A 22,030-nucleotide genomic window follows, 5' to 3' on the forward strand; every position below is an offset into this window, starting at 1 on the left:
CCACCGTGGGACTCTCAGCCCCTGACGATAGCCCAGAAGGATGGGGGCAGAGAGCCCGGTGGGCCGGGCGCGGTCGGTCTCAGCCCTCGTCAGCGACGGCTAGGACAGGATTGGGCTCCCAAACCAGTCAGGCCGGGGCGGGGCGACAAGATGGCCGAGGAGGGTGGGGAGCCCAGGCCAGCCTGGGCAACTCGGGGCTCTGGGCCAGTGGGCGGGGCCGGCCCACGTTCCTCGGCCCCGCCCTCTCCCTCAATATTTACTCGCTTCTTGTAGGGTATGCCCGGCCTTGCCATGCCCAGTGGGGTCTGGGAGAGTGAGGTGTGCCCTGGTAGGGGTGGGAACAGAGTTCCCGCCTCGGGGAGCCACTGGCTCTGCTATGCGCGGTGCAGTCAGCTCCTGGGCTGGCCAGGCAGGGACAGTTGAGCAGATCTTGAGAACCATGCATGGGTGGAGGGGGCTCCTCCACCACAAGGGGTGGAGACTGGCGCACCTGTCTACGGGCACGCATGCCCAGACGGCAGGCCCCATTACAGACCCCGGGAGATCCCCGATCCCTTTCTCCCAACCAGCTCCCAGGAGCCAGAGCCTAGCTATGACCTCTGCTAAGAAAACCATTTATTTTACGGGAAAGGGGCCCGAGGAGTGGGTTTGCTTCCCCCCAGAGGGAGGATGGGCAGGTGGAGGTTGTGGGATCCCAGGGGCTGTCCCTCCCCTCAGAGACTCTTGGCAGGGTCATACTTTTTGCACCTTCAGGGGTCATCAAAGTCAACACCAGCAGCTGGTTTCTTGCTAGGAGAGAAAAGAGTGTGACCTGTGCAGTGTGGAGGGTGGGGCAGCGGTCTAGGGCCAGAACCCGGGTACAGGATGGAGGACTGGGGGTGTGGCTACCTCTTGAAGCCGGGGTTGATGAGGGACTCTCCGGGACATCGTCTCCTGACCCCAGGTCCGGGGCCACCTCTCTGAGGATCTGGGTCTGGGGGAAACAGGAGGCATGGGGCACTCCTAAATCCAGCAGGGTCCCAGAGCCACAGCCCTCTCTACATAGCTAGATCCTCTCTCTGGAGCTTGAGGCTTGTTCTGGGGAAACTGAGTCACAGAGGAAGAAGCACAGTCCCGACTCAAGTCATAAATGACAGGCCTTACCTGGTAAAAAGAGCTGAGGCCCCCCTGGCCAGGGGCTCTTCCTGGGGCTGGCAGCTGTATCCTCCACAGCTGGGGAAGAAAGGAGAAGCATGAGTACAAGTAGGGCAGGAGGACCTGGTGGGGGTTCACGTGGCACCCCCACTCTACCTGCCAGACGCTGCTCCAAGCTGCACACACGCTCTGCGAGGCCCAGGGTAAGGGCTTGCAACCTGGAGGCTGCCTCGGGGCCTGGTACCTTGGAGAGGTCAAAGTCCAGCACCTTAGGCCCCCCTGAAAGGGTCAGGGAAGCTCTGTCCTCCCGCAGGGTGAGAGTCACAGCTTGCTGCTTGCAGGCTGCCCTGGGAAAGGAGGGGAGCTGAGTGCTGGGGCCTGACCCACGCACTCTCCACCCTCCCCGCGTTCCTGCTCAGGGGCTCACCTGAACCGAACGGTGATGTCCTCAGCTGCACTCAGGCCAAAACGGGCTTTCTACAGAGCACAGGACTGGTCACCGACTGCCCGAGACCCAAGAACCACTCGGGACGCCCCAAGCCTGCCCCACCCAGAGGCACCAGGGGCCTCAGGCCAATCTTTAGACTCCGGCTACAAAGCCAGGACAAGGTGCCCACACCCTTCGGGGAATCCCAAACCGCCCCCTCCCGACCCGTTGGAGGTTGGTGCTGGGTGTGGGGTGCTGAGGGCTGCCAGGCCTGCCCAGGAGCCCCGGTACCCACGAGGGTGGCCAGGCTGTCCGGCGTGAAGCAGGTGCTCCAAAGCTCCGCGGCGTCAGTCACACTGCGGGGGAGGGCCTGTCAGGAGGGGCCGCCCGCGGAGCTGCCCGCGCCCCTGCCGCCCCGTGGGCCCCGCCACTCACTAGAGGTTGAAGCCGCCGCGGCCTCCGTCCCCACTTTCCTCCCCCTCGCAGTAGCACACGAAGTTCGGGGGCCCGGGGCCCGGCGGCAGCGTGCACAGCGGCGGCATCGTGCACAGCGGCGGCACCATGGCACCGAGGAAAACGGAAGGCCAGGACCGGTGGGCGCGGCCGCGGTACTAGAGCGCCTGCGCGGGCGGACGGCTTCCGGGGTGGGGGCAGGGCTAGCGCCAGGGGGCGGGGATCGGGGTCAGGGCGGAGCCGAGCGGTGCCAACGGGGTCTGTGCGGGGCGAGGCTTAGGTCCCCGGCCTGACCTGGATGGGGTTGGGCCTGGGCGGGGCTGGTGGAGCCAGGCGGGCTGGGCTCAGCTACGGGGCAGGGTCGGCGCCGCGGGGGGCGGGGCTTGATTCCTGGGCGTGGGCGGAGGGCGGGGATTAGTTGTGGGGCGGGGTCTGAGTCTCTGGGGCGGGACTTTACTGCGGGGCGTGCTCCCGGCCGTGGACCCAAAGCAAGGTCTCAGCCGGCGTGGGTCCCAGGCCTGGCCGGCGCGCCCGCGTGCATCCTGCAGGGCCTCAAGCCCCTGCGCGCGCCAGCTCTGATCGCGACCCGGCCCCGCTCCCAGGTCCCCTGGCCTCCACACCGTCTCACACCCTCCCAGAGATGTCACCTCCTCCTTAGATAGAAACGCAAAGCTTCCTAACGCTGATCGGCAGCAAATCAAAGTATAAAAGTGAATAAAGTGTGGTAACCGGTGCAAAAGGCTTCTCACTCATCCTCCACCCCACAGCCATTACCCAGCACCTCTCGGGTGCCACCTGTTTCCCTAGGCCTTGAGCACACCTTGACCAATAGACAGGCCTCTGCCCTTCTGGGGCTTGTGAGATCTAATGGGATGGACAAATGGACAAAGAACAAACAAACAAAATATGCAACACTCAGGTAAAGCCCAGGAACATTTAAGCTGTGACCTGGCAGAAGGGGAGGATGGAGCGTGCCAGGATGGGGGGTGGGGCAGGGAAGGGGCGGCCACTGCAGAGCCCCAAGGGTGGGCACAGACAGTTCTCTCAAGGCTTTGAAGCCAGAGTGACCACGTGGTGACCACCAGGGTGGGGGTCAGTGGGTTTGTAGGCTATGTGAACATATCCTACTATCCAAGTATGCCTGCAGCCAAGACTGCCTCGTCCCCCACTTTCTCCTGGTTCACACCCACAGTCTCCCCAAGGAGGTCTCAGGGCCTTTGCATGTGCCGCAGTTTTGCCAGGCACATGCTTTCTGCAGACTCACACACTTCTTTCAGGTCTTCTATTCAGAAGTCAGCTTCCCAGTGAGGCCTTCCCCAGCCACTTCATATAAAATTCCAACATCTTCATGTAGAACCCCCCTACCCAACATTTCATGTAGTCTCTCCTGTTTTATCTGCTTGTTTTCCAGCCTTGTCACTATATAAGATCCATTTTTGCTTACTTGCTGCGGCGGCAGCCTCTAAGGTGGCTGCCGGCGGTGCCCATCTCCTGTGTTTGCACTGTGGGGTGTCCCTCCCCGTCTGTGGGCTGGATGGCCTTGCTCCTTTGCCATGTGAACTCTGCTATGTGGCTGGGTGTCTGACGGAGATGTGTGGAGGCTGTGTTGTACACAAGACTCGTCTAGAGGAGGGTGAGGTCTGGAGATGAGCATGTGGAGCCACCAGCGCCTGGGACTGCCTTAAACATTAGTCCCCTGGCACGGCACTCAGGGCAGTGTTTCTGGGTAGAATGTGGTAGGCTGCATGGCGAACCCTGAAGACATCAGGCCCTAACCCTGGACCTGTAAATGTCGTCTTGCCCAGAAAAGGGGTGTTTGCAGATGCTCTTCAATAAAGATCTTGAGATGGGGAGATTTTCCTGTATCATCTGAGAGGGCCCTGAATGCCATCACAGTGTCCTTATAAAAGAGAGGTGGAGGGAGATTCCACAAACGGTGGAGAGAGCAGTGTGGCCATGGGGCAGAGACTGGAGCAAGGGGCGCCAAGCCAAGGATTGCCGGCAGCCCCGGAAGACGGAAACGGCAGGAAGGATTCTCTCCGAGAGCTTCTGGAGGGAGCGTGGCCCTGCCCACATCGTGATTTCAGTCCAAGGAAACTGGTTTTGAACTTCTGGCCTCCAGAACTTTAAGAAAATTAATGTAGGTTTCAAACCACCCAGTTCATGAATTTGTTACAGTAGTCATAGAAAACTAATACAAGACCCCAAACCCGAAAATTTGTTCCAAAACAAAAAAACTGTATATCTAATTTTTTTTTAAGTACACAAATACCTAGAAAATGTAACCTCTCCACCAGTCTTCAGCTCACCTATGCTCTCTGTATGGAGCAATCTTATTGAATGTGGGATGTGGGTACACGTTGATATCTGGGTGCAAGGAGGGACGTGGACCTCAAACGCAGGGAAGGGAAGGGCCTGAGAAGGTTGCCAGGCTGCCTGGGCACCACCTAGGTGTGTGGGGGGTGGGGTGGGCAAAGGGCCAGCTCTGGCCCCAGGGCATGGAGCACAGCACGCCGACTGGTATGGAGACGCAGAGGGCACAGAGAAGGGGAGCCTGAGAGGCATAAGGGAGCCAGGGCTTGGTGTCCCAGGGTCTATGGAAGGACCACTCAGGGTAGCATCTGAGCAAAAGATTTCACAGGAGTGGGCAAGTGAGCCAAGCAGAGAGCTGGGCAAAGATTGTCTAGGCAGTGGCAACGTGTGCAAGGGCCTTGAGGCAGGCATGGGGCTGGCGTGTTCAAGGGACACAAGGAGGTTAGCAAGGCTGGAGGAAAGGGGCATTCAGTGGTGGGGCCAGAGCAGGACAGGTCAGGGCGTCCTTGTGGGGCACCTAAGGACTTGGGCCTTCACCCTCGGTGAACAGAGGATGGTCTGAGCAGGCTGACTTGGCACAGGAGGGGTGGGGGGGTCTGTGGAGAACCGGCTGAGGCTGCCCCCATGTGGCCCGAGCGAGGTGGTTCAGGAGAAGATGGGCCCTGGGCCGCTGTGTGGCTTGTCCGTTTCCATGAGACCAAGGAAGGCGACCTGCCTCTCCTCACTCCAGATCTTTCCCAGGGGACCTGGGAGGTGACAGTGCAGCAAGACATGGGGCCAGAGCCCAGTGGGGGCCAAGAGCTGATGGGGAGGCTTCCGCTGTGTGTCCATGAGACGAACCTCCCCACCTTTCCACTGTAAGTCTCCACACTGGCACCTTCCGCCCCTTCTTCTCTTGGAAGCCAAATGACAACCAATAGGCCAATCGATTGACTGACAATTGATATATCCTGGAGCTCAAACGGCATTTCTCAGCAGATGCCTCTCTGAGGTGAGCCGACGGCACCTTGCCCAAGCGTGGGGAGGAAGGGTGTGAGGGTGGGCTCCCAGGTGTTGGGGGGCTGCCCTCTGGGCCTTCCCACACACTGCTCCCCCCTACACCCAGGGTGGGGACCACGGATGGGGCAGGTCCTTGCCTGTGGGGCCCACAGCTGGGCCAGAGGCTGGCACGGAGGCTGGGGCTGCAGAGGCACTGGGTGGGTGCCCGGGTGGTGTGGGTGCGGCTGTGGAGGGGCTGTCTGGAGCCCCTGGGGGGCGGGGGCTTTTATCCCTGTGACCACCCAACTCAGAAGGGCCCCGACTGAAGGAAGCATGTCTAGTGGGCCCGGGCTGCGTTTCTGACGGAAGATGCCCCACCACCCGAGAGCAGAAAAAATAGTGTGACGAGCTGTCTCCCCAGTGGAGCAATCATCAACATTCTGACACATTTGCATCTGGTGTTACTTTTTTTCTGAACTATTTACATGACAGATTTGTGTTATTTTACTTTCAAATTCTTCAGGACGTTTTTTTAGAGAGCAGCGACATCATCCTTTGGGAACACGATGGCAGGACGCGGCGGGGACCTCCTCTGGGTGGGGGAGGTGCCTGGCTCAGTGTGTCCCTGGGCACTCTGGGGGCAGGGCTTGGTGGAGACTGGGAGACGGAGGGGTACCCGGGGCGGAACTGGAGACACCCTCCAGGCTGCAGCTCGGGCAGACCTCAAAGGCCCACCAGCTCACGCAGCTGGGCGAGCTCTGGGGGTCCAGGCTGCTGTGTGCAGGTCTGGGCTGCAGAGGGAGGGCGACACCCCCAGTCCCTGGGGGCCCAGGGCAGCCCCTGCGACACCTTCCTCCATCTGGACGGGCCTGCCTCCCTCCGAGCACAACCTCAGCCCCTCCTGGCACACGCCTGCCCAGGCTGGGAGCAGGGCCCACCTCGCATGCCTTGGACCCCACCTGCACTGTCCCCCTCTGAGTCCCGGGCTTTAGGGGATGGGGCAGGCCCCTCTCCCCAGGAGCCTGGCCCCTCTGCTCCTTCCCCTCTGCCCCCACGCACGCCCCCTGCTCGCTCTCTCTGGAGAAGAAAAGCACAGCCCTTGGCTTTGGGAGCTTGTTTATTGTGCTGGGGATGCGGCGGGGTGGGGAGAACAGGGTGTTCTTTGGGGAGGGCTGGGTGCTGGAGCAGCAAGCCATATGGCCCCCTGCTGCACTCCTGGGCTGGATGCCTCTCTGCAAACAAGGGGCAGGCATAGGAGGTGGGCAGCACCCCCCTCCCTCCCTGAGCCCAGCCCACCTCTCTCCAAAGCTGCCCCTCCCCCCACCCCCACCCTGACCCCCTCCTTCCCCAGGCAGAGGACCCCACAGTGAAGACCTCTGGCCAGAAGGGGTCTCCATGGGCGGGCAAGGTGCTGGGCACTGCGTGCCCAGAGGGGGTCCAGGCCAGCCCCCGATGCTCACCTAGGAGAAGGCGCCGGCGCACTGGTCTGTGGGAGAGAGTGGAGCCCGAGGAACAACGTGGTGCACCCCCCCCCAGGTGGACCCTCGGCCCTGCCCTGCCTGCGTGTCCCTCCTGAGGGGCCGGGTCCCGGGCACCATCCTGCCGCCCCCAGGCCGGGGCTGCCGCTGAGTCTGCGGTCAGTGGACTGGGCCCTGGGGCCTGGTCCTTCCTGCCTGGGTGTGTGGTCTCCCTGTTCCTGCAGCCCTGAGCCTGGGTGGGGGCAGTGCTCACCCGACTTGGGCAGCAGGGCGCCCTGGCTGGGGTTCAGGCCAACTTGAGCTGCCAGCTGCTGCATCTTCTGGGCGCCTTCGGGAAACAGCTCTGGGGCCCGGGCTGAGGGCAGGGGGTCAGTGAGTGGAGGGGGCTTCAGGGGAGGGAGGGGCAGGGAGGCCCTGGACACCTTCCACCAGACCCAGGGGTCCCAAAGAGACACTGGATCCGGTGGTCACACCAGCCTTGGGGTCAGAACTTGCTGGAATGTGCACACAGGCTACACCCCAGGCACTCAGAGGACAGGCTCGCGCCTGGGACCAGGAGCACTCCCCACCGTAGAGATGAAGCCAGATATTCCTGTCGTCCCCCTTCTGCGTCTTGAAGTACAACACAGCGAAGTGCGTGTAGTCGGTGGACGCCACCCGGATGTCAGTCTGGGCCATGGCTGCGGGGCAGAGCCGGCTCAGCCCCGGATGCCCCCAGACACCAGGCTGGCAGCCTGGACAGCCCCGGGGCCTCCCAGCTCACTGCCCGATGCTGCCCTCCGTCCTCCCCGCTGCAGTCGCCTCACCTGTGTTGCTGAACTGCCCGTCCACTGCGCCTTTGGTGAAGGTCATGTCCATCTTCTGGCACCCACCGTCGGGCCTGGGCAGGAGGGGCCACAGCACCCTGAGCCGTGCCCTTCCCCCACCCAGCCGCCCACATCCCCTTATCTCCTCTGAGGACACAGGGGCATCATGATTATCTTACAGGTGAGGAAACGCATGGGGTGGGTGGGGGCTGGGGTTTTAAGTACCTGGTCAGGGGCACACAGCCAGGGGATGTGGGGTCTCCCCTCCGGACTCACAGACACAGGACGCTGCTCCTTATGCCCAGGCTGCAGGACGAGGCATCTCTGCAGACTGGGCCCCTCTGGGGAGCAGGGGAGCTGCTGCTGTTTCAGGGACCCCCTGCAGCCCGGCACCACGGGGCCGGGGTCTGCCTTCCCAAACTCAGGGACACCTCCAGTTAGTTCCCTATGGCTTACATCTGGCCTCACACTAGCCAGGCTCATGGCCCGGTCTGAGGTGGGGCTTGTGGGGTCACTTACGTGGAGTACCCAAACTTGAGGGCCAGGTCGCCATTGGCCAAGGGGGTCACCAAGACCACGGGCATCTTCATGTTGTCCCTGGAGTCCAGGAAGCCTTGGTCATCTGACACCATCCCGACCACATACCAGGTGCCCTGGAACTATAGGGAAGGGGCAGAGAAAGCTGGTCCTGACCCAGTATGGGGGTGAGAACAGCTGCAGTCTGTCCCAATTTGAGGCCCAGGGGAGTGGTGGTGGGCACAGCCCAGAGATTGGGCGGAAGGGTCTGCTGTCTGCAGCACACCTCAGCCCCAGTCGGATGGGGCAGGTGGACGGGGCTCTCTCCTCATCCCCAATGTGGGAGCAAAGCTTGGATCACACAGGGTGTGGGCAGGGCTGGGCTTCCCAGCCCCATGGACCCTGCTAGGGGCAAGGCCGGGAGAGGCTGTCACGGGGAGGAAGGGATGGGTCTGGCTTGGGCCGCGTGGGCACACCTGGCCGGCATCGAAGTTGGCCTGGATGGGGATTTCGGCCTGGCCTGGAGACACCGCAAGCAGGGAGAGGACTGCGCCGAGGAGCAGAGTCTGCAGCATCGTAGACAGTGGCTCTTGGCCGAAGAGCTGAGGTGGCCTCTGCTGCTCTGCCTTTATGCCCCTGAGATGCCCTGGGGCGGCCGGCCTGCCAGCCTGGGATTGAGCAGCTCAGATGACCGTGTTGTGCCCTCCAGCACCCTGGCCTGGCTGCCTCCACCTTGCCACCCTCTGCTGCTTCCTCCTTGGGTGCAGGGGGCCGGATGCCTCACAGCAGGGGGAGGAGTCGTCTGGCAGGCCCTCAGGGGTGTGGGTCCCCAGGCGCCTTCTGCCGGGAAGCCCTCCCAGAGGCTCACACTCACCTCTGAGCCCACAATCTTGGTGCCCCTGCAGGATATGGCTGAGGTCTGCCTGGGTAGGGGCCTGGCAGGCAGGCTGAAGAGGTGCTGTGCATTCTGAGTGGGGGGCCCAGGGCAGGGGCCTAAAATGGCCACCCCGGCAGGGAATCTGGGGACAGCAGGAGGCAAGGGGCAGGGCTGCACAGGGAGACAGTTCTCCAGGGCTCTGGGTGGGCTTTGGAGCCAGGAGCCTGGCAAATGGGCAGGGCTGTGTGCTCTTGAGGCGCAGGCCAGAAGCCTGGGGACTGGGGGTGCTCAGGTAGCCAGAGAGAGGGTGTGAGAGTGGCCGTCTGTCCTGGTCTGGGGCGCGTGGACTCACCAGCTACTTCCCTCTTTATCCCCTGAAGCCCCCACGTCTGCCCAGGCTCTGTGCACTAAACCCGCACCTTCAATACCCCATCACATGCAAGGCTGCCCTGGCCTCGGGCCTCTCCTGGCTGGGGGTAGAGGCGGAGCCATGGGCACCTGCCTAGGGATTAGGATCTAATCGGGCTGCAGCCCAGATCTTTGGCCACAGCTGCAGCCTGGGGGGGGTGTGGGTGGAGGCGCTGCAGTGAGGTGGGCACGTGGGGGCCAGTGATGGCACTGACCATGGCCACCTGCCCTACCCCACCAGGAGCAAGCACTAGCCGGCTTTGCCCACCCCTTGGAGACGTCTTGCAGAGCCAGCCTCCCAGAATTTAGTCAGGAGGGGAGACCGAGGCTCAAAGTGGGTGGGAGGCGGGTCAGGTCCCCAGGGCCCAGGATGGAGACGCAGGAGCCAGGCTGCTGACTTGCTTGTGTTTATTGCCAGAGGCAGGATAGAGGGGCAGAGGGGGGCAGGGGGAGCCAGGACTGGGGTCCCAGGGGTCTTAGAGGAGAGAGCTGAGCAGGGCAGGTGGCCAGGTCCTGAGGGCTGGGGTCACCTGGCTGAGAGAGCAGGACCTGTAGGTGGGGCCCCCAGACTCCTTCCAGCTCCAGCCACATCTCTCATTCCCTGATGTCCCTCGAAAGGGAACAGAACCCCCTGCCCCTCCCCCTCGCCTCCCACCTTGGCCCTGTCCCAGCCTCCAGCTCCTTCTACTGCCCCCACCTTGCTGGACCTCAGTGGAGCTCCTCCCCCTGGGACCATCCTTGTCTGGTGGGGTGGGTGTTGAGTGAATAACTGAGTGAACAAATGAATGAGCGGGGCTGCTGGGGGAAACCCCCACTCACCTATTTGTGCTCCTCCAAGCACTTATCTGCCGAGAGAGAGGCTCAGGGGTGGTCAGCGCCCCCGGCTGGGGCCACCTGCCCCCTGGGCTGCCTGCCTTCTCCCTGCAGCTCTGGAGAGCTGATCGGGGTTGACCCCCAAAGCTGCCGACTCCACCACGCTCCATCACTTCCCGTCCCCCAAGCCCTGCTCCTCCCAACACAGAGGCGTCCTGCCCTCACCTGGGCCCCAAGCAGACTGCCTGCCCAGAGGCCATGGCATCGCGTTCCCACAAGCCTGTGCACCCCATGGGCACGCACACCCCACAGGCTCGTTTCTAGTGCCTGCCCCATCATGCCGGGGCTCCTGTGTCCTGGCGGCCGACCCAGGGCCTGGCACACAGTGGGTGCTTGGGAGACCCAGGGTGGGGGTTTTCTGGAGGAGTATCCACCCCTGCCCACCCAGGGGCCTAAGGCCAAAGCCACAGGGTGAGGACTGACAGCCCCACTCCGGGGTGCATGCCAGTCAGCGGGCGGTCTGGCCGGATGAACCCCGCCTCTCAGTCTCCCCTGAATCAGGAAGCTGTCTGCCTCTAATCTGACAGTAATCCCCACCCATCAGATTGGTGACCGCCCTCACCGGTTTTGGGGAGGAAGACAATGGTGTCCTCTGTGAAGCCCTGGGCCTTGGTGAAGTTGGCGAATTTCTCCTTTACCTCGGCTCTAGGGGTCTGGGTACGGCCTGGGCAGGAAAGAGAAGCCTGGCCTCAGTGTAGGAGGACTCTGCTTTGCCCCCACCTGAGGCTTGGTGAGCCCCACGAGAAGCCACTGGCAGGGTGGGGTGCATACTGTAGAGTGTGGCCATGCGGAAGTCCTGGCCGTGGCCCTTGGTGCCCTCCGTGTAGAGCAGCGCGTACTCCACGTAGTCCGTCCCCACTACAGACACGTTCTGGGTGCTGCCCCAGTCTGGCAAGCCACAAGATGACCCCAGTCAGGGACCTGCCCCCAAAGCTCCAGCCCACCTCCACTTGGGAAGGGTGCCTTTGAGGGCTGGCTGAGGCCAGGACCCGGGTGCCCCCGGTCTGTTTGGCTGTCTTCTGCACACCCCCCCTTTGGGGAAAGCGGCCAGCCTCCTGCTTCCTGCCCACACAGCCCCTGAACTCTGAGGGGTCCAGTGTCCCCCAGACCAGAAGCCCTGGGGGCCAGTAAGCACAACCCCTCAGCTAGAATTGGGAAGAGAGAATGTTTCCCAGAGGGGAAGCTGTGCGGGACAGCAAGGTGGCCTGGGGCTGGGGCGGGGGACAGTGAGCTGTGCGGAGGCATGGGGGCGGTTGGGGCTGTCTGTGTGTGCGCCCCTGGCCAGCGGCGATGAGGCAGGAAATGCCATCCAGTGACAGGGAGCTGGCAGGTGGGCTCCAAAGAGGATCTGGGGCCCAGGAAAGAGGGTTCCTGAGCCCTGCACGTGAGCCTGGGGCAGATGGAGACCAGGCCCTGGGCTTGCTGACGGTGGTGGAGCGGCCATCACGCCCCCCCGCGGACAGCTGTGACCCGGTGTCTACCCAGGGCTGGGCCCAGGGCTCCCGGGAGGGGGGCCCACTCACGGGGGCTGGTGTAGCTGTAGCAGCCTGGGGGGCCTGCAGGCAGCAGCAGTAGGGTCCTGGTCTCACAGTGGTCCTTCCTGCGGGCAGGTCACCACTGGGGTCAAGGGTCAGGCCCGGGGCTGCCCCTGGCCCTCGACCTTGGGCGGTGAGCTCTCCGACCCCAGGAGCCGCCCCGCCTGCCCACCTGAGGAAGGTAGAGGTGAGGTTGAGGCCGCCGCCCTCGCCCAGGGCCACCATGGATGAGCACATGGACAGCGCGTTCTTCTTCTCACGGAACCAGTTCGAGTTGGAGGCGAGGCCGGAGGTGAACCAGCGCCCCAGGAACTGCGACGAACGGCCCCCGCCCCAGTCGGCCAGGACCCTCCCTGGCCAGCGGGGTGGTCACCCCAGCCGGCCCCATCCAGACCCCGCCCCTCAGGCCTGCAGCCCCCTCCCGGGCAGGCCCTCCGATCCCTCCGCCGCACCCCCGGCCGTCGGGGAGCGGGCAGCAGAGGGCGCCCGGCTGCGCCCGCCACGCTCGGGGGAGCGCGGCGGGAGGACCCCCTCTGGCGCGTCCCCGCGCAGCCCCCAAGCGTGCGCGAGCCGCGAGCTCAGAGAGGCGACCGTATTGGGGTGGCGTGGGCGCGCAGGGGGCCCCGGTGCCTGCACGTGCCGTGGGCGCGCCCGGACACAGGTGCTCCGCTGTGGTCGGGATGTGCTGCTGAGCTCACTTGGTTGGAGAGTCGCTGGGTCCCGGACGGAGGTGGTGGGGCCTCCGCTGTCAGCCTCCGCCCTTCCCCTACAGCCTCCTCCCGTCATCGGCTCAGCAACTCTTCCCAGGGGACACCTGGCCCGGAGATCTCCCCCTCCCCTGGCGGGGCTCTGTCTGACTTTGGGGGCCGGGCAGGGGAGCTCCTCACCTTGTCCTGTTGGAAGTTGGGCTGCAGGGAGACATGGGCCTGGGCCCGGGTCCGCAGGCCCCCCAGGACTCCCAGCAGGACCAGCCCCACCCACAGTGTTTGTGGAGCAGCCATCCTCCCCGTGCTGACAGGAGTCCGGACTCTGTGCCAGCAGGGCAGGCAGTGGGAGGGAGGCAGGCAGGAGGAGCAGGGGCCGCTGGGGAGACCCCTATTTATGGGCCTGGCTTGGCCTCTGCCCAGGGCCCAGGGACAGCCCACGGGAGCTCGTGATGCTGGGTCCAGCTGCAGCCTCGCCCCCCGCAGGGCTGCTTGTGTAAGAGGCTCCGACCAGCACAGGCCTGGCCCTGCCCCCCGGGGTTTGGAGAGGGTAGGGGGCAGGCAGAGACACCTGCACGGCTGGCCCCCTCTCCGGTCCCAGAGACCCACCCTTCCAGCCTGGATGGGGGCAGGGGCATGTGCCTTGGCAATGGGCTGCCTCTGGGGCCTCTGGTCACTTCCCACCTGTGGCTGGGACGCCTCACAAGCCCTACCACCATCCCCGCTCCAAGCCCAGTGACCCTGGGTGGGGGTGGGGACACAAGACCTCTTTGGACTGTATGAGTTTGGTTCTGAAAAGCCCAGGGGGCCTGGGGCGGGGGTGGGGAACGTGATAGGGAACTTGGGCAGAGGTAAAGAAACCAGATTTGCTCCAAAGTAGAGTCGGAGGGCCAGGGTGCTGGGCAGAGCCTCCCCCATGGCCATCTGTCCAGGGCCTGGTGCCTTCTGACCGGAACCTGGATTCTTGGCAGCCCTGGCCTTTGGCTTTGGAATGACCCCAAGGCTGTCTGGAAATCTTCAAGGGAGAGGCATGGGGTCGGGTCAGCTCCCTGAATGGGACCATCATGGGCACTGCCAGCCCCCCAGTGGGAGCGGGAGGGAGGGCACCAGGCCCACAGAGGTCCTGGAGAGGTTGGGTACCTGCTTCTCAGCCCCCACGGTTTCCTGGCTCTGGCTGGACCCCTGCTGTGGGGCCACTGAAGGTGGCTGAGTGTTTTCCTGGGGGGCCCAGTCTTGGTCCAGGGCTGGGAGCACGGAACTGCCAGCTAGTACCCCCTCCCCCATTCCCTGGCAGGCAGCAGAGGACCTGATAGTCCCCATGTCCCCTTCTCCCCCGACCGGCTGTGACCAGCTGGGGTGGGAAGGTGATGTGGTCATTGGTGAGGCCCAGAGGCCTGGAGAAGAACCACTTCGTGGGATCAGGAACCAGCTCCTTGGTCTCCCTGTGGCCCAGAGGCAGTGGCCTTCCTATGAGGGAGGCTGGTGGGCTTCTGTAAACTACGCCAACTGTGGAGCTTGGCCTTGGACCCCTCCCTCCTGGGGGGTTTTCAGGAGGACCCCTGGGGGGGCGGGGGCGTGGCCCAGTGCTGGAGGTCCTGACCTGGCAGGGCAGCTGCCTGTGCTGAACCCCCGAGCAACGTGCTGGCCCCTCAGAGCCCACACCAGGCCTTGGGGCAGGGAGAGGCCCCGGGACTGCCTTCTAGCCCTCTGCCCCCTGCTTTTCCAGGCCCACTGCAGTGGCTGGGCAGCACTGGACACAGCTGGGCCCGGGGCTTCTGTGGGCCCGGTGGGCAGAGACCCAGGCCTTGTGCAGTGAGCTCAGATGTGGGTGCAGAGCAGCCAAGCAGAGCTGAGGCTGCAGCTCCCCCAGACCCCTGGAGCCCGGGGCTGAGGGGAGGACAGGCATCTGCCTGGGAGGCTGGGCCGGGCAGGTGCTCTGGGCTGCAGGGAGACAAGGAATGGCCTTGTCCTCGGGAGGTCATCGAGACCATTTCCCTGCCTCCACCTGGTGGGTCGGGGACAAGCCTAGAGCCCAGACTTAGGCTCGATCTCATCCTCAGGACTGGGAGCCAGTGCCAGTCCCCCAGGCAGTGTCCCCCAGAGAGAGCTGGCCCATCAGGACTACGGCTGTCCCAAGGCCTGCTGGCCTCTTGCTGACCTATGAGTGTCCGCTGGCCTTGGACAGGGGCTCACAGGACCTCGTCTGCCCCACCCTCTTGTTGCTCCGTGATCAGCTCCCCTCAGCCGGCAGGAAGGCTGACCAGGGGTGGCCACAGTGGACCCCACCGCACGGGCACAAACCCTGTGCCCAGCCCTCTGGAGGTGCCTCACAGCCCCACCAAGCTTGCCCCACCCAAGATGGTCCTGTCATGGTGGGCGCTGAGGAGACGGACTGGTGGGTCCGCGGAGGACTTTGGGTAGGGAAGGGCAGTGTCAGAATGCACCAGAAAATCCCCAAGGCCCTCGTTCCCTCCCCCACCCCTCTCCTGGCTCCAGGGCCATGCTGGGCAAGAAAGCCCGGGACACCAGGTGCAGAGGTGGCCATTGTCAGGAATCAGCAGAGGCAAAACCCAAAGCAGAGGGTCAAGGGGGCAGGTGGCCTTGCTCCTGGGTGGGGGTGCTGGGTCTGGGTGGGAACACTGGGCTGGGTGCAGCGGCTCAGGGCTCCTCTGGCTGCAAAGAGTTCTCCACAGCCCCACCCTGGGTCCCCACAGGCCAGCTGCTCCGTGATGGAAAGAGGCACCCTGGAGTCAGGCGTCCCCACACGAAGCCCTGTCTGGGTCTCTGTCCAGACCACTCAGGACCCACTTTCTCCCTGGGCCGGCCGTGCCTCCAGCCTCCCTGCCTCCGGATGGCCTGCCGACACCTGGATGCCTTATTTCCCAGCATGGCTCTGGGTGTTGGGCTGGCCCAGGAGCTGGGAAGGGGGCCCAGGGATGTTCATGGCCAACCTGAAGCTCCTCCTGGCCAGCAGGAGCCCAGGGCCAGCTGGCTGCCTCTGGAGGGGCATGTCCACCTGGGGGAGCAGCCTCCCCCCACCACCTCCCACAGCCGTGACACTCAGCCTTGGGGCAGCCTGGGCAGATGGCGCCCCGCCCAGCAGGAGGCGGCTGGGGCCAAAGCATGTCCCGCACCTGCTTAAGGGCTGGACGGGAGGTTCTTCTGTGGGGGGCTTACTCATCCAGGGCCCCAGTGGGGGCTCCTGATTCTGGAAATTTCTTGTCTTTATGACCCAGCCGTGTCTTGGAGACTGGCCCGGGGGTCTTCGGGATCTGCTGGACCCAAGCGGGGGAAGCAAAGCTTTCACTCTGCCCTGAGGTGACCCCAGGTAGAGCAGGGTGGGTGCCCAGCAGGGATGGGTGGGTGCTGTGCCCCTTGGGCGTCAGCCAGGGGCTACCTGGTCAAAGGCCATTGTGCCACACCCAGGGGCCCTCTGGGGTCACCCCATGCCCCTGCTCCACAGGCCCATGGCTGCCTCTGCTGGGTACCGTTGAAGGCGGCCCATGCATGAAGATGGGTCCGGCTCTGCTGGTCCTGAGAGGCCAGGCCAGGCCAAGAGAGTGCCCAGCCCTTGGGGTGAGAGTTAAGGAGGTGGTGGAGAGTGCATCCCAGCTTGGCCTGGGTCTGGAACTGGGGCCCCTGGGGAGCCGCCCACGGCCTGGCCTGGCCTGCAGCCCCTGCCTGCCCCACAGGGCATCTGGCGGCCATGCGGCTCCTCCTGGCACCAAGTGTTTATTTATGGTGGGGGAGGGTGTGAGGATAGATGTGGCCTTGGGTGATGGGCATATTGACAAGCAGTGAAGATGGGACTAGCCCAAGGCTAGGCTGGGCTCCGCAGGAATGTCCGCCTTCACGGGGGGGTGGCTGACCTGTGCCATCCGAGTGTGGGGGGAGGCCGAAGCAGAAACCAGGAGACAGACAAGCCTGGGGAAGACAGAACCCCCAGGAAGGGGGAGAGTGAAAGACGGTGGGGACGGGGATGAGGGGCCAGGCTTCGGGGTGTCCCCTCCCTACCTCAGCAGACCCCAGCACGGTGCCCTGAAAGGCCCCCAGTGCCCCCAGTAGTCCTCCACAGCCCCCTCAGCTCTCAGGACACAGTCCTCCGTGAGGACAGCACTGCTCAGCAAGGGCAGGGCCCAGAGGGAGTGTTTGCGTGGCCCCTGCCCCCGGGTGCCTGTCCTGTCCCCAGGCTGGCTCAGGGGGTGCAGATGCTGAAGGACATGCCCCTTGGGTGCTGTCCTGACACCAGCCCCCATTGTTAGGAACCCTCCATGGGCACCTGACTCACTGCAGACCCTGTGACCAGTCACAGTGGCCATGCAGGTGGGCGCGCAGGTGGGCGCAAATGTGCACGTGCTTGTAAGCAGTGTACACAGCATGTGTGCACCGGGTGCGTCTCTCCCTGTGCACACGTGTGCATGCGTGGGTAAGTGGGTACATGCACGTGTGTGAGCACTGCATGTCTGTATGTAGTTTGTGCACATGCATGTCAGTGTGTGTGTGTTTATGCACGTGAAAAGGACAGGCAGTGCAGGGGCACACTGGGAATCCGTGCTGGAGTGGAGGGCGGAGGTGGCCCTGGTCTGGGGGTGGAGTGGGTCACAGGTAAGTCCTGGTTGCAACCCTCTGCCCACATTTCAGGTCCTTGCTTCAATAAATAAATACAAGCCATCCCTCACCTGCTGGGTCCCTTCTGAGGCCCTGGACCTAATTTTGTGTTTGTAGTTTTAACCTTTCACCTCAAGAGTGTCCATTCCCCAGCTGTGTGACCTTGGGCCCTGGGAGCTCAGCATAAATCCCACAGGCCTGTCCCCAGCTCCCTGGGTCACACAGATGGGCCTCTCTCCCCTCAGGGCTGACCCTCCCCTGCCCTGGCCTCCCCTGTCTGACGAGCTGTGCCCCTCCAGCCCCCTCCTCTGCACCCCTGCTCAAGACTCACTCCCCATCCCCAAGCCCTGCCAGGACGCCGGACCCACAGCCCCGACTCTGCTCCCTGGGTCCTCACGGTCCCCACCAGTCTCCCTCCGGCCTGGGAGGGGTTAAGGGCCAGGGCCAGGGCCGGGTGAGTCTGAGGTCCCAGCCCAGCTCCCCAGGGGCCACTCCAGCCTGGACCCCCACACCTCAGCCCCTCAGCGGCTCCTGGGCCAGTGTCTCTTCCCAGGGTGGGCCTGGTGCCCCTGCCCAGGGTGGGCCTGGTGCCCCTGCCTCGCCCGCCGTGGACCTCCCAGTACCGCTTGGGCAGGAAGGCACCGAGGGCATGGCTGATGCCCAGGGTCTGGGCAAATCTGACTGATTTCTTCCTAAATCCAGCTCCTCCCTCCACCCTGTGGCCAGGGGTCCGAGACACAGAAGGCCCACCTCGCTGACCCAGGCCCCTGGCCACAGGTGTGGGCCGTGGTGAGCTGCCCTCCCCAGCGGCAGGCCTCGCTCTCCGTGGGGCAGGCAGGCAGCGTTCATCATCATTTCCACGGCGTCCACCCCTCCTGCTGGGGCGCGGGCTGCTGGTCATACCCCTTCGGGGCATCCCAAAGATCTCCCGTAGAGTGCCTTGTGGCCTGTGGGCAGCTCCGGGCCCTTCCTTATGGGAGGACTCACCTCCAGGCCTTCAAGGGGGCCTGGCCTGGCCACCCACCCCTGGGCATAGGGTTGTGGGCCCAGTGCTGGCGGGGGTCCTGTTGTGGGGGAGGCTGTGTGAGGGAGGAGGCCCCTGGTGGGAGAGGAGCTCTGGGGACAGGGTGAAGGTGGGTGAATCGGGGATGGGGTCTGGCCTGTTCCGGAAACGTCCTGCTCCTACACGCTCCCCAGGTGGGGTGCCTGAGGTTGGGTGCCCACCTGGAGTCCCCGTATCACCTGGGCCCCGCCCCTCAGCCTGGGCCTGGGCACCTTCCCCCAGCCAAGCTCTGCTGTTCCCTCTGCCTCTTCCCTGAGCCACAGGGAGAGGGGGCAGGTGCCCCCAGCAGCCGACCGCACTCCAGGCTGGCCCTGCCCCTTGACACTCCCCTGCGGTTGGACATCTCTGGGGAGCATCTGCTCCCTGGCCTTGGGCTGCGTATGGGCTCTCAGGGGCTTGGCCTGGCAAAGGTTGGGCAGCAGATCTGCCTGTCACATCGTGGGTCCAGACACTGGGGGCGAGGGGAGGGATGAGGGGTCAGAGCAGGGTCTCCTGGGCAAGGAAACCTGCCAGAGGTGCCCGGCCCTGATATGGGTGGGGTGATGGCGGGCACCTGAGCCCAGGGTCCACTGTGTGCCTGGCAGGTGGCTGCCCTGACCCACCCCTACCACTCCTGCTCTGGCAGACACAGCCTTGGCCCAGCTGCCCCTGGTGGGAGATGGCTGAGCTGGGCCCTGGTGCTGGAGCAGTAGTAGTGGGGAGGGAGGGCAGGGAGGCACAGAGATTATGCTGAGAGTGGCGGGGCACCACCCTGTGCCGTCCCTAGGTCCATCCGGTCCTGCAGCCCCGCTCCCTCCAGACCTAGGCAGTGGAAGCAGGCCTGTCTCTTCTCTCCTGGGTGTGGTAAGGGCCACCGCCTCTAGCCCCTATCCCATGGTGTCACTAGTCTGCCCCAGAGGCCCCCCTCCCTGCCCCCCTCACCAGCTGCCTGGACTTCCCTTGACCCTGGCCTTGAAATGGGCGATGCTGGTGGTGCCAACCAGGCCGGGGGCCCAGAGACCTTGGCTTGGCCACTGGCTCTTGGCAGTGCAATTCTTGGGAGCCTGGGGATCGTGGGAGTTTCTGGGTTCAAGGCTTGGGCTGGGGAGGAACACCCACCCCCACAGGGTGCAGAACTGGCACTCAGCGTGGGAACTGCCCACAGAGCTGTGACAGGAAGGTGGGGGTGGCAGGCTGCGAGGCCTGGGCACCTCCCCCCAGGCGGCCCCTTCCCCAGGGCCTAGGCGGCTCATGCCCCCTCCCCTGGAGCTCACCCTCGGTTGGCAGGACCTAAGCCTCTCGCACATCTTTGGTTCCTACACCCCCAAGCTCCCTGTCCTGGGCCAGGGTTCACCCGGCCTGGCCTGTGTGAGGAGCCGCAGACCCTGGTCTGCTCTGCAGGGGCCAGGGCTGTGGGTGGGAGCGCACAGAACCCTTGCCTTCTCCCCCTGCTGCTCTGCTTCCTTTCCCTGAGGGTCCCCTCGTGTGGCTCAGGCTGCACATGGGTGCGCGTGCCCAGTGCGGGGAGGCTGCCAACGGGGCCCTGCCAGGTGGGCGGGCGTCTTGTCCCCCTGTGCCTGCTGCCATGGAGGCGCTAGCTGACGGGTGTCCACTGGGCTGTCCAGACGTGGTGTGTCTGGGAGGGTGTCTCCAGAGGAGGCCAGCATTTCATCCGGGGGACCGAGTGAAGCACAGAGTCCTCCCCAGGGCAGGCGGCAGGGGCCGGCCCCTCAAGGGGCCCGTGGGGCAGGAGGTGGAGGAGGGGTGCATCCACTCTCTGGGCCGGGCGGTCCGTCTTTTGCCATTGGACTTCAGCACTCCTGGTTCTTGGGTTTTCGGACTCGGGCCAGGCCCTACAGCACTGTCCCCGGAGTCTCAGGCCTGGGACTCAGATTGAATTGCTCCGGCAGCTCTCCTAGGTCTCAGCCTGCAGAGGCAGACGGTGGGCCTCTGGGCCTTCATGACTGTGTGAGCCGATTCCTAGGACCGACTTCTCTTATCTACATCCCAGAGACATGGGGAATTTCCCTGCAAATCCATCTCAGTGGCTTCAAAAGGTCCACATCACCCTAAGCCCAGGGCAGTGGCAGGTGGGCTAATGGACCTTTGCACGGGGACACCCCCTTGCCAATAGGTTTATTCAGATATCATCGACAAAGGGTCTCCTGTAGGTATTCAAAGTGTTGGATAAGATTTTTTTTAATGAGTTTTAAACTTTAGTATAGTTTGAGATTCCAGAAAAATTGTGAAGCTAGAGAGCTCCCCTCCACCCCATATCCTGTTCTGTCATCGGCCTCTTACATCGGTGTGGGACATCTGTGGTGACACTTCATACAGCTGAGCCCACCCTTTATCAGACCCCTTCATTTCTGCCTATGTTCTTGGGGGGCTGGCACCCGCAGCGCCCACAAACAGGGGTGTCCAGGGCCCACGTGGGGCCCCTGCCCGCACAGAGGGCGGGGCGAGCGGCAGCCCCTCACTCAGAAGGGGTCTAGGATCCGGACTCAGCCTCATGGCCACAGCCAGCTACCGGCTCTGAGGGGCTGAGCTCCCTGACTCCGTGTTGAAAAGATGGGGGGCAGCGGACACCCTTTCCAAGGTCCCCCTCTTGGCGCCCAGACTCCTGGACAGCCCCCTCCCCAAGGACAAGGGCACACAGCCCAGGCAGGCACAGTGTCCTGCCAATGTCTGGTCTGGCCGGTGCCCCCCACCTCCCACCCCCAGCCATGTGTCCTGTCTTCTGGTCTGGATGGGCTTAGCTGTGCCCTGAAACTCCAGGCATCTCCCCGAAGGCGGCGTTTGGGCGTGAATGTGTGTAAGAGCTCAGGGTTGGCGGCCCCACCGGGAGGCAGGCCCAGAGTGGTCCCCTGGGGGTGTTCTGGCTGCAGCAGTGGCCAGGGGCCCTCTCTGGAGGCAAAGAAAGGGTGTGGCCAGCAGTCCCTGGAGCATGGACCCTGTCCTCTGAGGCCAACCTCGCAGGCCACCACTGGCACTAGGCCGTGGCCCGGGACACTGCCCTGCTTCCAAGTGAGGGCCAGCTTCCCCCGGGCAAGAGCTCCCAGGGCCCTCCCAGGCCTCACCATGACCTTGCTTGAGATCCCTGCCCTCAGACCCTCCCCTGCCCAGGGGTCTGCTGGGCCCCACACTGGGTGGAGTGGGTGGGATTGGTTGCAGGCCGCACGGTGGACAGCTGGGAAGGGACAGTGGCCCCAGGTGACCCTGCTTTGGGGAAAACAGGATGTTCAAGAGGACCCTAATGGCCAGAGAACGACAATCAGCAGGTCTCGAGGGGTAGTGGGGGCCCCAGGGTCAGGGGTGAGCAGGAAGGGGACGTGTTACGTGTGCAAGGAATGGGTGGGGTCTGTGCATGGACTGGAGGGTCCCAGGGGCAGTTGTGAGCCAGGCCTGGAGTCGGGAGAGGACTGAGGTCACAGGTGGTGGCAGGAACAGGGGACGGAGGGGCTCTGGGGGAGCCAGATACTGAGGAGGCGCCTTCAGGGGAACCAGAGTGCTGGGGCCTCAGAGCTGCGACGTCACGGCCCAGGACCTGGCCACGGGCTTGGAGGCCACGGGAGGCCACAGGGGTTATGCCCTGGAATGAGGCTTGTGGGCTGGCAGGATCCGGGTTCTGGTTGCCCACAGACAGAGGCTGGCCTTCCGTGTGGGGAGCCTGGTCAGTGCCCGGCTCCCCCAGAGTAGCAGCCACATCATACCTGGGATGCCAACTGGCCACTGTGGAGGCAGGCTGGGATGCCTGCTTAGCCCAGATGAGGCTGGACCGGAAGACGGGGCTGGGCCAGGGCAGGAGGGGCGGGGAGGGGGTGGGCTGGGCCAGGGACCCCAGAGAAGGACTTGGTTCAGTACAGCTGAGATCTGGG

General features: G+C 64.1%; 3 protein-coding genes across 11 annotated transcripts in view; all 3 read right to left on the reverse strand.

Annotated features, from left to right (window-relative positions):
* LCNL1 (lipocalin like 1) overlaps nucleotides 1–9,004 on the reverse strand; it is a 104,387-nt gene extending 95,383 nt beyond the window's left edge. Inside the window, exons 1-7 of one of the 2 annotated variants that reach the window (XM_037007599.2) lie at nucleotides 8,582–8,749; nucleotides 8,109–8,248; nucleotides 7,590–7,663; nucleotides 7,353–7,463; nucleotides 7,037–7,138; nucleotides 6,766–6,791; nucleotides 6,405–6,537 (exon numbers count right to left, since the gene is read on the reverse strand). In XM_037007599.2, the coding sequence (XP_036863494.2) occupies nucleotides 6,766–6,791; nucleotides 7,037–7,138; nucleotides 7,353–7,463; nucleotides 7,590–7,663; nucleotides 8,109–8,248; nucleotides 8,582–8,680 (552 nt within the window). In that variant the 5' untranslated portion in view covers nucleotides 8,681–8,749 and the 3' untranslated portion in view covers nucleotides 6,405–6,537. Of the gene's footprint in view, nucleotides 1–6,404; nucleotides 6,538–6,765; nucleotides 6,792–7,036; nucleotides 7,139–7,352; nucleotides 7,464–7,589; nucleotides 7,664–8,108; nucleotides 8,249–8,581; nucleotides 8,774–8,979 lie in introns of those variants that run through there. The other variant, XM_073221239.1, reaches the window with a different exon arrangement.
* PAXX (PAXX non-homologous end joining factor) lies at nucleotides 80–2,604 on the reverse strand. 7 transcript variants are annotated; one of them, XM_037007596.2, is made up of 7 exons: nucleotides 1,997–2,223; nucleotides 1,857–1,917; nucleotides 1,562–1,611; nucleotides 1,291–1,378; nucleotides 1,144–1,212; nucleotides 889–973; nucleotides 80–789 (listed from the first exon to the last, which is right to left on the reverse strand). In XM_037007596.2, exons 1-7 carry the CDS (start codon nucleotides 2,122–2,124, stop codon nucleotides 587–589), a joined length of 684 nt encoding a protein of 227 aa, XP_036863491.1. In that variant the 5' UTR covers nucleotides 2,125–2,223; the 3' UTR covers nucleotides 80–586. The 7 variants fall into 7 exon arrangements, with proteins under 7 accessions (XP_036863491.1, XP_036863488.1, XP_036863489.1 ...); XM_017675773.3 differs by having other exon boundaries at nucleotides 599–789; nucleotides 1,291–1,481; nucleotides 1,997–2,168; XM_037007593.2 differs by having other exon boundaries at nucleotides 80–973; nucleotides 1,997–2,604.
* Nucleotides 9,005–9,781: 777 nt separating the features above from the next.
* Nucleotides 9,782–12,885, reverse strand: PTGDS (prostaglandin D2 synthase). Of its 2 annotated transcripts, none has more exons than XM_017675788.3 (7): nucleotides 12,686–12,885; nucleotides 11,971–12,110; nucleotides 11,787–11,863; nucleotides 11,035–11,151; nucleotides 10,826–10,927; nucleotides 10,210–10,235; nucleotides 9,782–9,924 (listed from the first exon to the last, which is right to left on the reverse strand). In XM_017675788.3, exons 1-6 carry the CDS (start codon nucleotides 12,797–12,799, stop codon nucleotides 10,210–10,212), a joined length of 576 nt encoding a protein of 191 aa, XP_017531277.1. In that variant the 5' UTR covers nucleotides 12,800–12,885; the 3' UTR covers nucleotides 9,782–9,924. The 2 variants fall into 2 exon arrangements, with proteins under 2 accessions (XP_017531277.1, XP_017531278.1); XM_017675789.3 differs by having other exon boundaries at nucleotides 9,782–9,939.
* Nucleotides 12,886–22,030: the final 9,145 nt, after the last annotated feature.

Source organism: Manis javanica, chromosome 2 (assembly GCF_040802235.1).
Source record: "Manis javanica isolate MJ-LG chromosome 2, MJ_LKY, whole genome shotgun sequence".
NCBI classification, from domain to species: Eukaryota; Metazoa; Chordata; class Mammalia; order Pholidota; family Manidae; genus Manis; species Manis javanica.

Bases quoted from the DNA above. Each gene is read 5' to 3' on its own strand.
- PTGDS (XM_017675788.3), bottom strand. From the start codon at position 12,799: ATGGCTGCTCCACAAACACTGTGGGTGGGGCTGGTCCTGCTGGGAGTC. The intron at 12,111-12,685 runs GTGAGGAGCTCC...CGTTCGTCGCAG, and splicing joins CCAACTTCCAACAGGACAAG to TTCCTGGGGCGCTGGTTCAC. The intron at 11,864-11,970 runs GTGGGCAGGCGG...ACCTGCCCGCAG, and splicing joins CTCACCTCTACCTTCCTCAG to GAAGGACCACTGTGAGACCA.
- PAXX (XM_037007592.2), bottom strand. From the start codon at position 2,124: ATGGTGCCGCCGCTGTGCACGATGCCGCCGCTGTGCACGCTGCCGCCG. The intron at 1,918-1,996 runs GTGAGTGGCGGG...CCTCCCCCGCAG, and splicing joins CGCGGCGGCTTCAACCTCTA to TGTGACTGACGCCGCGGAGC. The intron at 1,612-1,856 runs GTGGGTACCGGG...TGTGCTCTGTAG, and splicing joins CGGACAGCCTGGCCACCCTC to AAAGCCCGTTTTGGCCTGAG.